We start from the raw sequence: 16,240 nt of genomic DNA, 5'->3' as shown, positions 1-16,240 counted from the left end.
AGATAAGGCCGAAAAGACATCATATCTTTTGTTACTTAATAAGCTGTGGAGCTAATAGCTGCGTACCAATAATTCTAGTACACACTAAATGTACATATCTTGCTGGTGATAAAATTTAACAGTTAGGTTCATATATTTAATAACTGCTCTGGGAAACTTCAGCCTTTCTTTAAATGCTGGACAGAAAATAGTCACAAATTACCTGTTTTGTTATTGTAAAGGCCAGTGGGCAATATTAGCCTCCACAGTATGCATGGATCAGGGTTTCCATACCTTTTGAAAAATTAATTTTCATGAAGAAAAAGAAAATATTTTAAAGCTTAAAGGGATAGTTCACTCAGAAACCAAACAAATAAAATCTATAAGCATATATTTACCCTTATTTTGTTCTAAAACGGTTTGTCTTTGTTTTTTTTCTTCTGTGGAACATGAAAGAACATTTTGAGAAATGTCTATACGAAGGAAGTCAATGGCCACCAAAACTGTTTTGTTACCATCATTCTTCAAAGTATCTATTTTAGTAAATTATAACCAAATTTTCATTTTTGGGTGAACTATCCCTTATCCTTTCATTTAACTCAAACATTTCATTTCACTTTAGAAATACATAACTTTTATCAGTCCCAATGTATATACAGTGCTATTAATTTCCATGACTTATCCATTTCCAGATTTCACACATTTAAAGGGGTCATCGGATGCCCATTTGCCACAAGTTGATATGATATTCTTTATGGTCTTAATGAAAAGTCTATAATATACTTTCGTTAAAAATTCTCAGTGGTAGTGTAAAACAACACCCTTTTTATCTTGTCAAAATCAGCTCTGCAAAAATCATCCTGTTCTGGTCGAGGCTGCTTTAAATGTTAATGAGCTCTGTTTGCCCCTCCCCCCTTCTCTCTGTGGAGTGATGAGCCTGTTTACTTTAGCCGCATTTAGCCGCTAAACTTGCTAACTAGCACGTTATTAGGAAAGGCGATCACAGAGATTCATACTAAAACCCTTATATTCACTTCTGCTGTAAGTGAAGCTGGATCACGAATAATTTGAGTGAACATAGACGAATATATGTAGATCGGGAGGCGCATTCCCTTCACAAACAAATATAATCCACTGCATCTTCAGTGGCTCAGATATCGGGAGTAAATGACGACCACTACGTTCATTATTACATCCAGCAACACAACACCTCAATCGGAGATATTCTTGTCTAACTTACATCCCTGCTCCGGCATTGAAACAATGGAGGTTGGACTATTGTAAGGTGCTCATGTCAATCAACTGGGAGCGACCTCTGAAGCCACACTGACCGGCATCTGAGAATGGCTCGATTTGAAAAAGGGGATATTACTTTTACAGATTAATTAAAAGCAACCGCATGGATTTTTATCATTATAGGGAAGATGTGTACATACACTGCCAACACACATTAATGTTCAAACAACATCCGATGACCCCTTTAACATTTCTAGTTTTTCCATTATTGTGGGAACACTGATGCACACACACAAATATTACCATCTGGGCACCTATTGTATAATATATTAAACACACCATTTATCGTATGCAATGCTGGATGTCTGTCTGCTATGATTCTATCTATACTGTCTAGTATTTATTTTTTTTAGTCTATCTTTTTTAGTCTCTTTAGTCTAAACTATCACTGGTGTACAATCCACGGCCAAACAACCAATACAACCTTTCCCACACACACTCTGAACCATTAAATAACTAAATCCAATGGTTTAAAGTCAGTTAAAGTCGGTCTTTTGCTGTAGTGTGTCAGTAGGAAATATCAGATTACATTTCCAAAGATTCATTTTGCCATTAATCGTAATAATGGATGATGATGAGATTAGATCAGTGTGGAGCACTGGCTGTTGTCAGACTCCTTGTGCAAACAAAAATCTCACTAGATTATTACAATTAATGGCAAACAGAATGTTTGGAAATGTAAACCGATATTTTTTACTAACACAATACAGCAAAAAATAGAAATAACTTACTTTAATCCATTTTTTAGCTGGTGAAAATACTAGTGGCCTAAAACTTTTGCACAGTACTGTATATGGCTGATATGTAAGGCTAGCTGTCAGCACGCAGTATGCAGGGAGCTCTAATGGCCACCCGTGCGGCATCAGCCCAGGGAAGCTATGACTTAAACGACAGTGTAAGTGACTCCAGTCTGCTGCGCAGAGTCTGAACGAGGGTAAAATGCCCTCTGATGTGTGCGAGTTAATGGCTCATGGGGGATCATAGTGCCCTCGACTTGACAAATGGCAAATGTCAGAGCACTATTCTCCTGGTGGGCATAATTTTATTAAGTGCAAATATCACTGTGCTCCTTAGGAGACGTTTTGAAAGGTTAGACCAACAGCTGTAACAGTTTCATGTATATTAGCAAAGATTTTACAGTTGAGGAGCCCCGCATTGATAGATACAGTCACTCAAGCATGCTAAGAGAAGCCCCTTAGTAAATGCAATAAGTGCCGTCATCTGGGTTCAAATCATGTTTATTTAAAAGCTCAGACCCATATTTAATGACACAATGGCAGGCAGGTAGGCAGCAGGCCGGGAGAGGTGGCATATAGACGAAATCAAGCTCCCATTTAGTGGCCCCAGTCATTTGTTGACTCACTCATCCATGCAGGGCCTTTATGTTTAATGCAGCTCTCAGGGGGGAAGGAAAGGCCCAGCGAGAAGGACTGGAATTATCAACCACAGGCCCTTCAAGGGTGCCCCAGATGCTCCGTAATTGCAATTTTACGTTTGCTCGTTGGAAAAAGAAAAGAATAAGAAGGCAGAGGCCCTGAATCACCCGCCACAAAATCAATCCCAGTAAGCATACAACTCAAACGCAGTCTGGACGGCTCCTTTATGAGCGCCATTGTTAGAACGGCTACACAATATAAATTGCTACAATTTTAATTTAGGTTAGCTGACAATGCTTTCAAGCTTGAATCACAGATCAATACAATTGCTCATAACATAACACACAAACAAATATGTAGCGGTCCTACAGATGAATTTACATGACATTTTAATGAGTCGTTTTTTAAATAGATGTTACTTTCAATACTGATTGGCGCATCAGTACACATGTTCAGAGGAGGCTTTAGCAGGCATCTGTCAGGTGCGTGTCGACTTCCCCCATTGAGGTCTTTGACAGATATCAGAAACACCCAGCTGGCAATATGCATGGCATGTTGACAAACATTGTGGGGCCACTGTGGGCTATCACTCTCAATGGGTCACATTTACAAGAAGTTTATTCCTGTCCAATTCACTTAATGCCTCTGTGCCTCTGAGAAGAAGTGATACCATCTAGTTCTGATTTGCCCTCTCTGTATATATGTAAATAAATCCATAAGAAATAACAAGAATTTACTTTTTAAAAATTTTATCCAAATTAATCCAACAAAAAACTGTATCTTAAGCAGCACAACTGTTTTTAACACTGATAATTAGGGCGGGTTTTTGACACAATGATTCAATTCCGATTCGCAAGCCTTGATTTTGATCATCAGGTACAGTACATGCCTAATTTTCTCAAGGAAAAAAAAATCTCTCAACTAGTAGTAAATACATGAGAGTCAGTTGATACTACATTACTATAATATTAAGGTTAAAATGAACTGATTTGTATACAAACGGTTAAATTACATCAATTAAGCTTTTATAATAATAAACTTACAATTACATAATAAATATGGTGCATATATTTAGCAAAATGCTCCTCTATAGAGTTCATTTTTCTAGCTGACTAACAAGTTTATGAGTTTATTTTTTCTGAGGTAAATGTGACATTAGTTGACATTGTTTACAAGCTGTTATATTGACATGAACGATTACATGAGACAGGATATGGATTTCAGTAACTTGTGCTCTTTCTCAACATACCTTTGGATGTTAATTCATGTTTATTTTGAACTGAAATTAGTATTAAAGCGGAGGAGATGATCAGTTCACGTGTGCTTTGTGCTTGTGTTCTCTTGAACTGAGGCGCTACAGCGATCTGTCACTCCGCGTTAAACAGCGGCAAAACGGCACTTGTTTAAATACTAAAATATAATGGACAGAATTTTAAATCAGAGACTTTGTTTCATATCAAAAGCAACAAAGCACAAACTTATTGTGATTTATTGGATGGGAGGTGCGCTACAATGTTTCGTTCATTAACTGAAATCAGGCTAGACTAATTGATTCTTGGGATTTAAGAATCGATATTGTTTCGTAAAAATAAGAATCGATCAAAATAGAAAAATCAATATTTTTTACCCAGCCCTACTGATAACATTAAGAAATGTTTCATGAGCACCAAATCAGCATATTGGAAGAATCATGTAGTACTGAAGAGCGGATTAATAGCTGCTGAAAATCAGTTTTGTCATAAATTACAGTTATAAAAACATAAATGTATTAAAATTATGCATTAAGATAGAAATGCTATTTTAAATTGTAGTAACATTTGATAATACATAAATTTTAACTATTTTTTACCAGATAAATGTTGCCTTGGTGACACTTTAAAAAACTGAAAAATAAATAAAAAATCTTCCCATCCACAAACATCTGATGCATAGTGTCAGAGCAAAATGGGTTATGACATGAATAATTGTAGTATAGTAATGGTGATTCTTGTCCATAGAGTAGTGTATAATAGTGGTGGTCTTACATGAGTGAGGCTGGGTGATAGAGCGGGACTGTGCTGAGGGCTTCTTCTCACACTTCCCACATCAGTCAGTCGGTGTTGGGAATCGTCCCATCTTCCGTAGGCCAGGTCAATCCCTCCCAGGAAGGCGAGTGACTGGTCAATCACCACCGACTTCTCGTGGTGAGCCCAAAGCAATGCTGTGGAGGGCATGTGATCAGGGTGTCGGATGACCTGTCAATCAACAGAGATGGGCAGCTCGTCAGGTTCCTTTTCTCAACTGCACAAGACGTTGGGCAATTCTTTATTGAAGAACAATGAAGACTGAGGTTACGTTTAAAATACTACAGTTTTACAGCTTGCATGCTATTTCTTGTATGTTTTTTGTGTACAATATACTATTTACAGCCTACAGTTTCCAAAAGGAATTACCATTTTTAAAAGATCTGTTCTTTTGAACTTTCTATTCATCAAAGAATCATTAAAACAAATGCATCAGGGATTCAACATATTACATATTGCGCTGTTTGCAGGGCTGACGTTCCTCCTTCAAGAAATGTTCCTCGAGCACCAGTTAGAATGATTTCTGAAGGATCATTTGATACTGAGGACTGCAGTAATGGCTGCTAAAAATCCAGCTTTGCCTTGACAAGAATAAATTACATTTAAATTAAAATATATTTTAAGGTTTTAACTGTATTTTTGATCAAATAAATGCAGACTTGGTGAGCAAAAGAGATTCCGTTACCAATTACCGACCCCAAATTTTTGAACGGTGCATGAAATACCCACATGAAGTATTACATGTGCCAAACTCTTTTGTCAATTGACCAAAATCAGCTGAAGAAATACAGCGGGCCATCAGCCAAAAATAACGCCACAATGTAGATGGTGTCAACCTTTGTGCGAAACAGCTGCGTCTCCACCAGCTTTGGCGAAGCCTCCGGAGGAAGCCGCCCCTGGCAGGTGTTTCTACACCAGCAGGGCCCAGGAATACCTCCACCCAGCTGCTTCGCCGCACACATCCTTGGGGTGTGGATCCCAAGCCACTTCCCAGTGTCACTCCTCTGCCTAGACTCAACCAGCGCTCCAATAAGATAATGTGACGGCACGTCAATCACTCACTGGCCTGGGGTGCTACGGTGATGAATACCGCAGCGCTATGGTGCCATAGAAGTTCTGTGGCACCAGGGGAGAAAGCAGACTTGCAGCCTCAGGCTTACGGAGACGATCGGCAAGGAAGAACCTGACCATCTCCAGACACGATCCGTAGGGTTCCCAACACAGCGATCCCCTCATTTTACTACAGAGAATTTTGGATATGTCCAAACATGATCTGAGTAACATGCTATTCCTGTGTCCGGAGGTAGTGGGCACGCTGGGTACTCTCGTGCTTTCTATGATTTGTTTTGATTGAACCTTAGTTCTTGGAGAGATGTGTGTAGACATAAGATTGGGAAACTGATTCGGAGAGATGGGTCCCCTCTGTAATTCTGTCGTTTCTGGGCGAGATTCTGCTTTTGACAATGTTTGACATACTGATCGACTCACCCTGATGTTAGAGTGAAGCCCCATCAGGGTTTTCTTCGTGTATTCGCTGTTGAGACCCATCACTACCTCGACTTCTTTGTAGAGCAGGACAAATATCTTTACTCCTTGTTGCTGAGTTGACAAAAGACAAAATGTGGTTAAACAACTTTTGGACTGGGAAAACCAAAAGAGAACTGGGTGAACTATGAGGTGCAACATAATATATGGATGTGTGAGAAGTAAAATTAAACTGGCTGAAGTCCAGATTTGAGCAGGTGTTCAGACTCACTGCTTTCCGCTTGAGGACATGGTCTAATCTCCACATGTTCCCGTCTACTACTGGTCGTTTGAGAAAGATTTCTGGGCTTAACCTGAGGGCCATATCAAAACCAGTCAATGCTTTGACAACCTCTATATATCTTTCATTCTTTATTTCTGTTATATTAAAGGGATACTTCACCCAAAATTGGATTTTTGTCACAATTTATTCAGCCTGTGGTTCAAAACATGTATGGCTTTCTTTATTCTACCAAGCACAAACTGTGAATTTTTAAAGAAGATCCTGGTTCCCCAAAGAACCTTTTAGTGAACAGTTCCTAAAACAAACACTTTGAAGAACATTTTAAAAATCTAAAGAACTTTTTTTGATATAAAGAACATTTTTCTGCATTTCAAAGGTTCCATGGATGTTCAAGGTTCTTCACAGAACCATTAATGCCAATAAAGAGCCTTTATTTTTATAAGTGTACAGTTTAGAACAACAGGGTCAGTAAATAATGCTAGAAATTTGACTTTTTAATGAACTATTTCTTCAAAAATGTATACTTGTTTGGTTCAGTACGTATTGTAAAAATGATTAGCTAATGAATCTACAGTACTACAAAACCAGCTATGTATTCTTCCCCTTTTGCAAAACATCTCAGTATATCTTTGAGGAAATGGAACAAAAAAAATGGTGCATTAAAAGATGCACATAAGTGCTCACAGAACTGTAAAGGCTAGGTACGTGGGGAGTAATTGAAGCTGATTCTAATCTGTACCACCAGGCTGTGATGAAGATTTCCTCCTTTGCTCCTTCCAGGGCATCAGCTATGGCATCAAAGTATCCAGCTGCGTTGACAAACCTTCAAAAGGAGCACAGGGCGCTTCATTTAAGAACTGTGTCAGGGTACTTCACAGAGATTTGAAAGATAATGTTCTGGTAAGTGTTGCTCACATATCGACATAAAAAGAACAAAGAATGAGGGACTAGCTGAACTTCTGAGATTACTGTAATACTTTAAAACTGAAAATATTGTACAATGTAAACATATTTAGAAAGAACAAGTTTTAATTGGACTATCATAAAAAAATTTAAAATGCAAAGTTCACTTTTACATGGTGTTTGCATATAAAAGCAAACTGTTTGTGGACACAACCATCCTGCACTGATAAAAATCCATTCATTTTAGTCCCCCAAAAACCTAAACAGTCTCATTTATCAAACATAGATTTTTTTTAGCAAACCGTTTTGAGCAGTATGACATCATACTGCTCAGGCCCCGCCCACAACTGCTGTCGGACTGTCCTGTATTAAGATATTTCCAGTTTAGTTTTGGCTTTTGATGGTAACGCACCACCAAATACACAAACAATGGAAGAGAGGGGTGAGCAGTAGCTAATTATCATGCACTGAAACTAGTCACTATGAACAGACCTGTTTTTACCAAGATAAAAAGTGTTTCGACGTGACATGCTGTGACATGACGGTTGAGGAATTTTAACCAAAGTATGTTACAGACATTCCATGCAGACCCTAAAGAATCATACCAACTTGTGGAAAGTGAGCATCCAGCGTCCCCTTTAATAATTAGTGTGATGGCATAATTTCTTACCATTTCGATGTAGTGTTTTCTCTAACAGGCGTAAAAGACCCATGGCGGTTTTCCCTCAGAAAGTCCTGTCCAAACATTTGCGAAAACTCGTCTATGGAGTGTCCCCACCAACGGGCCTGCCTATATGTGGAGCACTTAATAGTAAGCGCCCTGTCCAAAAAAAAAAAAAAAAAAAAAATATATATATATATATATATATTAAATGATAAATACTTTTGTCATTGCAAAACAAAACAATGCATTTTGTCTTGTTTTACAGTAAAAATCTAAACATCCTTTTAAAGGAGAAGTCTACTTCCAAAACAAAGATTCACGTATAATGTACTTACCCCCTTGTCATCCAAGATGTTTATGACTTTTTTTCTTCAGTCGTAAAGAAATTATGTTTTTTGAGGAAAACATTTCAGCATTTTTCTCCATATAATGGACTGATATGGTGCCCCCGAACTTCCAAAATGCAGTTTAAATGCGCCTTCAAACGATCCCAAATGCGATTGTAAACGATCCCAGCGTAATGATCGGTTATTTTCATAAAAAATAATACAATTTATATACTTTTTAATGTCAAACGCTCGTCTTGTCTTACTCTGCCTGGATTGTTTTTTTTCCGGTTCATGACAGTTAAGGTATGTCAAAAAACTCCCATCTCATGTTCTCCCTCAATTTCAAAATCATGCTATATCACTGTTTTACCTTTTTTGTTAAGGGTGTTTGATCTTCTTTGCATGTTCATTTTGCAAAGACTGGGTCGGTACTTCTGCAGCGATGTAGGATGACTTTGAAATGATTTTTGAAGTTGAAGGAAAAAACACAATTGGAGTTTTTCGACATACCCTAACTGTCTTGAGGCAGAATACAAAGAGTTCAGGTAGAGCAGGACAAGATGAGCATTTGAGATTAAAAAGTATTTAAATTGTATTTCTTTAATGCAAACAACCGATCGTTTTGCTAAATAAGACCCTTCTTCCTCGGCTCTGAACGTTTACAACTGCATTTGGGATCGTTTGAAGACGCATTTAAACTGCATTTTGGAAGTTTAAACTCTGGTCACCATAGCAGTCCATTATATGAAGAAAAATGCTGACATGTTTTACTCAAAAAACATAATTTCTTTACGACTGAAGAAAGAAAGACATGAACATCTTGGATGACAAGGGGATTTCTCCTTTAATAAAGACCAATTTCACTTGCTATTATCTTGCAGTTTTATTAAGACTTATTTTTAGAGAATACTGAGAATACACACACACATCAAAATAAGACTTTAAATGGCAAGAAAACCTGATCTGTGGGAGTTTTCAGTGAGTAATCAGCTTAGTGAAATTTGAAGTAAATTTCTGTGTCTGTGACCAATATTAACAGAGCTTTGATGACTGATGATCCAGAAAATTCAAAAATAGTTCAAAGTTAACTGAAAAAGTAAAGCTGAACATAATTCCACAAAATATATTGTTTTAATTAATGTAAAATGCTTAAAAACACTAACTTGATGAGATTCATATGGATTTAATAAATAGAATATTGATTGCATAGGTAATGTGTAAATATAAAATAGTTTTTTTCTGATAGTGTAAGTAATGTTTATTTAACTAAGAAAACGTGACTGGGACATAAATTTAGATTTAGAATTTTAGATTTAAAAAAAAGAAACACCACTGCACACCACTGATGCACATATATGTATAGAAAGCTTTGAAACCATGTTCAATAGCAGTTATTGCATGATGAAATAGCTGAAATATAAAAGACATTTTTCTCAACCTGCCTGCACAGATTCTCAATCGTGACTCCATGCCTGACTCCGGTCTCCAGGGTCCCTATTTTGATGTGAAATCCCTTATCGTATAGAATCACGGTGCCTACTTGGCCATCCTCTGGCCTCATGTAGAGAACAAAGGAGTCTTTTACCACCAACCATCTGAAACATGAAGCAGTCACAACATGAGCGCTGAAACAAGGGGGAGAGCCATTCTATCAGCTGTGGGAAAACATCATAATAACCTAAATAAGTAAACAACCGAAAAAGAAGACATGCCACGACCCAAAGGCTCAGCAAGGCCGCAATCCGAGGAGCAAAATTCAATTGGGCCTGAATCTTTCAGTGTTTGCTTTTAAGAGCCATGTGAACTATGTAAGTGTAATGTTACTGTAGCTGCTTGTCAAAGAAAAAACAATAACACGCCTGTCCTCACAGATGAAGATAGTTCAACATCAGCATCTGTTATTCACCAATATTCATTTCAGGGCTTGGTGTTCTTACTTGTGAAACCATGAGACAAAGATCACGCACTACTGACTGAAGTGTTTTTCTCAGAAAGATTAAGTCCTCACAATGTGAACAAAGGTGAAAAATAAAAATACTAGTTTATAACATGAAACAGCTCTCACCTTTTGGACCATCGGTAACAGACGCTGTTTGATCCGCACCAGTAACAGACAGGGAATGTGTTTCCTCCTGATTTCTTTAAAATTAGACCTTCACTTGAAGGCAAATGAACAAATAAATTGACAAATACAAATCAAGCCAAGGACTTTTTATTGTATTCCATGTCACTATGTACATGCTTACATTCCTTTTGGTCCAAGATCATGGATAAATGAGATTTGACTCACTTCCAGAAATTCAAGCTGAAATAAAATTCAATTAGCGTCAATCAGCCTCAATCTAGTTTTATGCCAAATGAGCCATGCAACAGTTAATTCAGAAATATCATTATTTAAGTTCTTTGAAACATTTTAGTTATGGTGACTAAAATGAAGCACAAATTGGCATCTGCTTTGTACAGTCCAGTTCTACCTTAATAATTAGCCAGGAAAGTGTGAGGTGAAAACTGAGGCAGGGGGCGAATGTTTCCGGATACAGGTACTCTTTAATTAGCCCTGCAAACGAATGCTAATTATGTGACTGTCAGAAAATTAGCCTGTGAAGCACTAAGCTAAGTGTGGAATCACCTCTCAGAGGCTTTTTCTACAAAAGAGCCTGTTTTAATGAGTGGGGACACAGCAGGTAGAGTTCCTTCCAGATCCTTCATTCTGCCATCATGTGACACAATGGAAACTGAACAATTCTAATTTTTTTTTTTTTTAACACCAGGGCTATTGCTAGACAATAGCACTGCACAGATAGATGATATTAGTAAAATCTGTGAATACAAAATTCGTTATACAGTCATTATGTTCTCATTGTACACTAACAGAAAGTACTATAGTATGCTATTTTGGGCATGGTAGCATGATGATAACACTCTTCTTTGATGATTTATATTATCATCACAGGGTACTGCAACAGTACTTTTTCTAAGGGTACAGACAAGGAAAAATGTTTGAGCTGTGACTTACCGTTGCAGGATGTGTCCTGTATATAGGCCTTTTCAATACATTCCTCAGATAGTCCTCAAGTTGCAGCTGTTAGAACAAAAAGATGATTAAAACACTGAAATAAACATGTTTAAATATACACTACCAACTGTTTTCCATCTGAATCTATTTTAAAATGTAATTTATTCCTGTTATTTCAAAGCTGACATTTTTTAGCATCACTACTCCAGTCACATGATCAGAAATCATTCTAATATTCTGATTTGCTGCTCAAAAGCATTTATTATCATTAATAATGTTGAAAACAGCTGAGTAGATTTTTTCAGGTTTCTTTGATGAATAGAAAGTTCAGAAGAACATCATTTATCTGAAAGAGAAATATTCTGTAACATTATAAATGTCTTTATCATCACTTTTGATCAATTTCAAGCATCCTTGCTAAATAAAAATATGAATTTCTATCCAAGAGAATGCTTTAAAAAACATTAAAAATATTACTGTTCAAAAACTTTTGACTAATAGTGTAATTATAGCATAAATCAAATAAAGCCACCTTTTTGAAATCAACTTACTCTATATATATGGTAGTTTATATATACACTATAGCAATATAGAATGAACTGAAAATAAAAGATGTAACTTTTCTGCTGGTGAGCTGTTCCTCCTTGACGAGGGCATCAGGTCTTCGTGGTAACGTTGGTATGTGTTCTCCATGAAACAGTTTACGGCCTTTGAATGACCTCCTTTTGACTGAGTGACTGTCAAAAAGAGGAAACCTGACTGTCAATATTTGACAAGATTTTGGTTTGTGTGTCCATGAAAGCACCTCTGATTTGATTAACTGAGAGGTAACAGTGCAGTGAGGCTGAGAAAAGAGTTTTTCGTAGAGTTCAGGGGCGCTAACGAGAATACATCTGGGACAAATTGAGTACACCCAACTGAAAAATGAAAACACTCAGTGGCACAAAAAGCAACAGGGCAGATTGTGTTTTCAAGATTTGTGGCATGTTTGTGAGAGAATGTATGCATATTGAGATGAAATTAATACAGCGCATCTTACATTCGGCTTGGCAGAGGGATTTTTAAAAGGGCCCTGAATTTGAGCAGCTCCTGATGAAGTGTCTGGAAGTGCTTAAAACGACGCTTGATTTGCCAGTTGAAACCTCCATGGCTCAGCTCTATAGTGTACAGGTTTGGATTCAGCACCTTAGAGTGAATCATTTCAAGAAACTGATTGAATGTTTTTACACATATCAGATATCAAACAAACAATGAGACATGTTACATATGTATAGAAAAAACTTTAAAATGCTACATAGTATTGTTTTTATTTCTTTTTTATCCCATTATCCTTTTATTAAATTAGCATTATAGCTTCAAAAACATATTTTAGAACAACTTAAGTGTTAGAAAGACTTGTATGGCTTAATATAAGGCAAATGATGTCTTATACTGAAATATGTAGTAGAAAACCCACAAAAGATTTACATTATTTAAAAAAATCCATCTCGGTTTTGACATATTTTAGACTATGGAGGCACCATTATTTTGATGGCGTAAAAAATGGTTGCCCTCTGTGAGCTACTGGCGCTACCTGTTGCTATTCTACCACAACACAACTCTGAATACATGACTTCAAAAATAAAATATTGATACAATGCCACATTGTGAAGCTTTTGATTGTAATTTTCAGTCTAAGGGCAACAAGAGAAGCGATGTAAGCCATCACTGCGTTCCTAGCGATAAGAAGAGGAGAAAAGAATGGGAAGAAGCCCATGACGTGCGTCTTTGTTCTCTCTACTTTAGCCCTGATGCCTTTGAGGCTTTTAGTAGACCACAGCTACTGAAAGAGCTTACAAACGAAAGACAAGAAAGGCTAGATGCCATCCTGACAGGATGTAAACATGCAGACGCTTGTCATGGAGGTTTTCTCAGCGTGGATTTCACTCGATTTCCGGGGACATTTAGACTCCTTGTGGGGAAAAAACAATGGTACGGCATTTTGTTTAAGCCTATGCTTATATCCAGCGCCACCTGTAGGCTCTTTCAGTAGCTGTGATCATTATATCAGTAGTTGATTTTTTCGAGTTGTGTATTCTAAGTTATGTTGTGGTACAAATAGCATCGGATAGCACCAGTAGCTCACTGAGTACAAACATTTCACGTCATCAAAATATTAGCGCCCCCCATAGTCCAAAATATGTATAAAACAGTTCAGTAAGAGACATTATTTGTGTTATATTAAGCCTTACAAGTCTTAATACCCATGGTGGAGAAATGTGGAATTGATTCACTAGTGTTTCCAGTTTTTATTTTTTTTTTACCCTTGTAGATGTGAATCGCTCCACCTCTGTCACTTGTACCAGGATTGGCACTTCTTCAAGAAATATAACACCATCCAGTGACTTGAATGGAAGAAAGTTGTATATTGCTTGAAAGGATATGTTCCTTGGTTCTGAAAACAATTATAACATTGAAATGTTAGTGATCATATCTCAAGGGACAATCACATGAGCCAGGTGAGATCAATAAGAAAACACTGACACACACTTTGATGGTGCGGTAATCATTCAGACTCATGTTGGCCTTGTATTTTAAAATGGATGATAACATCATAGCAATCTAAAGTACAGCTACTTTAGATATAGTTTGTTTGGCTTTTCATCTTTTGAAGTTGTGCAGTAATGGCATGGAGAGGCTCCATTTGATTGTCAGCAGGATAGCGATTGAAGACTCCAGCTGGAGGTGTATAGTATGCTGTGTGCTCTGGAGTTTCTCAAGGCTAAATCTGCTCTGCATCAGATAATGATTTTAGTAAGTATGTGCTTTTACCTGCTAAAATTAACATATTTGTTCCTGGAAATATTAATGAACATTCACTGCTTTAGCAGTGAGCGTAAGTTGCACTTTCTGTGAACAAGATACAAAATAGTGGCTGGAATCCTTTCATACAGTCAGTGAGGTGCTTAACATTCAGGACAAAAAATTGATCGTCAACCTCAGGAGGTCAAAATAAATATTATATGAGCTGCATTTTCTATTTATTTTATATGAGGTTTGCAATTTTTGCAACACTGTTACCAAAATCTGTGACGTTTAAATACAGTATATACAAAACTCGGACTTGTCTAGCAATAAACATTAAATAAATACTGAAATTCAATAAACAGCATTTATCAAAAAATTAAATTAGGCCAGAATGGGTAAAAAAAAAAGACACAAACAATAGGATTGCATATTCAGTCTAAATTCACCCATTAAGGGACAGCTGTTTTGGGGGTCAGTTTTTAATTTACAGTTACTAGATCAACTTATATTTACCGTAAATTAAACAAAAAATAGTTTCATCATTTGTAACTTGTATAAAATAGATGCAGTCAGTATTCAGTATGAGCTGTGCAAGGACTGTGCTTCTATTGCACTACACTGCTCCAGCACCTCAAAGTCCAACATAAAGCTGTCTCACTCTCCGTCTGACATACAAGTAACTACAGCAGTATGCTGAGAGGTCAGCTGTCCTATAAGGTCACTAATGAAAGCGAAGACACAGTACTGTGCAGTTTACCTCCACAGAGGTCAGTATGGCCGCTTAAGTCCAGGTCCTCTGGGTCGTCTTGTAGATCGTCTTGTTCCAAGCTGCCAGAGAACTGGCTCATTACTGACTCCAGTCGCTCCAATTTAGGAGGCCCCTGACGGCCACTCAGAGACATTTTCACTTAACGGCTTTTATCTACAAAGACAATAAAATTATTTCACCACAGGATACAAATACAGGAATAATGTATGAGGTATATAGTGCTTTTGTCATAATAATGCAACACTATCTATTTATTCGAAGAAGAAATGTTTTATTGTTATTTAAATATTTTTGATGTCTGTAAGAAAATTTGAACACAATGAATATTTGACCCATTACCATCTACTCAATGCACACACCCCTTCAAATCATTTAGCTGCATTTCAGTGTTTTGTCTGCTAAATATGCATGAATACCTCACGTTCTGATTTTTTCCGGTCACTGATAATTGCCCCCATATGCGAAATGCATGAAATATGGATTTAATATTACTTGGCTGGTTGCAGCACTTTGGTATTTATATGAGGGGGAAATCTGTTAATGAGGGGCTCCTCCCTTCTCTCCTGACTGGCTCTAGAGCCAGTGGCCCAAATGCAAAGTGACAGACAAGTCATCAAAGAACATGGGGATGTAATGTCTTGTGATCCCAGAAAGGGTGACAGACATTGATTTTTTTTGCAATCTGACGGTACATGTAATGATAAAAGAAAGGAAAGGTCAGGGTCAAATGGCATGAAAGTGAGGAAATGGCTGGATATCACGCAATGTCACGGGCCACAAACCTTTTCTGCTACTAAACAATACAAGAAATGCAGTTTATTAACTTTAAAACTGTTAGTGAAAACAGCCGTGTTATGTGAGAATTTGTTCATTTATATAACATATGATAGTTAATAATTAATATTGTCTAAAATAATCTGAATAATAGTATGTAATATGCATTATTTTGCAACAAATCTGTTACTTGCATTAAAATGTAATGAATAAATTAAATGTAAATATATTTTGTATACGTGCGCATATATATAATTTATTTACATTTCACTGTACTTATTTTATGCCTGCTCCACAATTTTACTTATGAATATTTACACTTTTTTCATTCCAATTTGTGTCAAAGTGAGAGAGAAAGCAAAAAAAGAAACAGATTATTTTGTGCTTCATTTCACCTGTCATTGCTCCAGTAAGACTGAGAATCTTCCTAATGGACACGGCAAGGGGTCAACGGCTGCAAAGAGGGGGCGGAGCCAAACACACTTGTGATTTCCTCTCCCAGAAGGACCTTAACAT

At 37.0% G+C, this 16,240-nt stretch overlaps 1 protein-coding gene across 5 annotated transcripts in view; it reads right to left on the bottom strand.

The window, feature by feature from the left end:
• si:ch211-168k14.2 (phospholipase D1) overlaps positions 1-16,240 on the bottom strand; it is a 32,191-nt gene that overhangs the window by 14,641 nt on the left and 1,310 nt on the right. For 4 of the 5 annotated variants that reach the window (XR_007828372.1, XM_051118499.1, XM_051118498.1 and 1 more), the window contains exons 2-15: positions 16,120-16,232; positions 14,939-15,103; positions 13,698-13,828; positions 12,434-12,579; positions 12,014-12,131; positions 11,395-11,460; positions 10,625-10,683; positions 10,444-10,536; positions 9,821-9,973; positions 8,056-8,205; positions 7,222-7,305; positions 6,471-6,552; positions 6,203-6,313; positions 4,676-4,885 (exon numbers count right to left, since the gene is read on the bottom strand). Coding sequence is in view for 4 of the 5 variants with exons in the window: in XM_051118499.1 (XP_050974456.1) it covers positions 4,676-4,885; positions 6,203-6,313; positions 6,471-6,552; positions 7,222-7,305; positions 8,056-8,205; positions 9,821-9,973; positions 10,444-10,536; positions 10,625-10,683; positions 11,395-11,460; positions 12,014-12,131; positions 12,434-12,579; positions 13,698-13,828; positions 14,939-15,083 (1,548 nt within the window). In the remaining variant the exon portion in view is untranslated. The remainder of the gene's footprint in view (positions 1-4,675; positions 4,886-6,202; positions 6,314-6,470; positions 6,553-7,221; positions 7,306-8,055; positions 8,206-9,820; positions 9,974-10,443; positions 10,537-10,624; positions 10,684-11,394; positions 11,461-12,013; positions 12,132-12,433; positions 12,580-13,697; positions 13,829-14,938; positions 15,104-16,119; positions 16,233-16,240) is intronic. The other variant, XM_051118496.1, reaches the window with a different exon arrangement.

Source organism: Labeo rohita, chromosome 9 (genome assembly GCF_022985175.1).
Source record: "Labeo rohita strain BAU-BD-2019 chromosome 9, IGBB_LRoh.1.0, whole genome shotgun sequence".
In the NCBI taxonomy this organism is placed as follows: domain Eukaryota; kingdom Metazoa; phylum Chordata; class Actinopteri; order Cypriniformes; family Cyprinidae; genus Labeo; species Labeo rohita.
The sequence above is the reverse complement of the archived record's forward strand: the minus strand, read 5'-3'. Positions and strand labels throughout refer to the sequence as shown.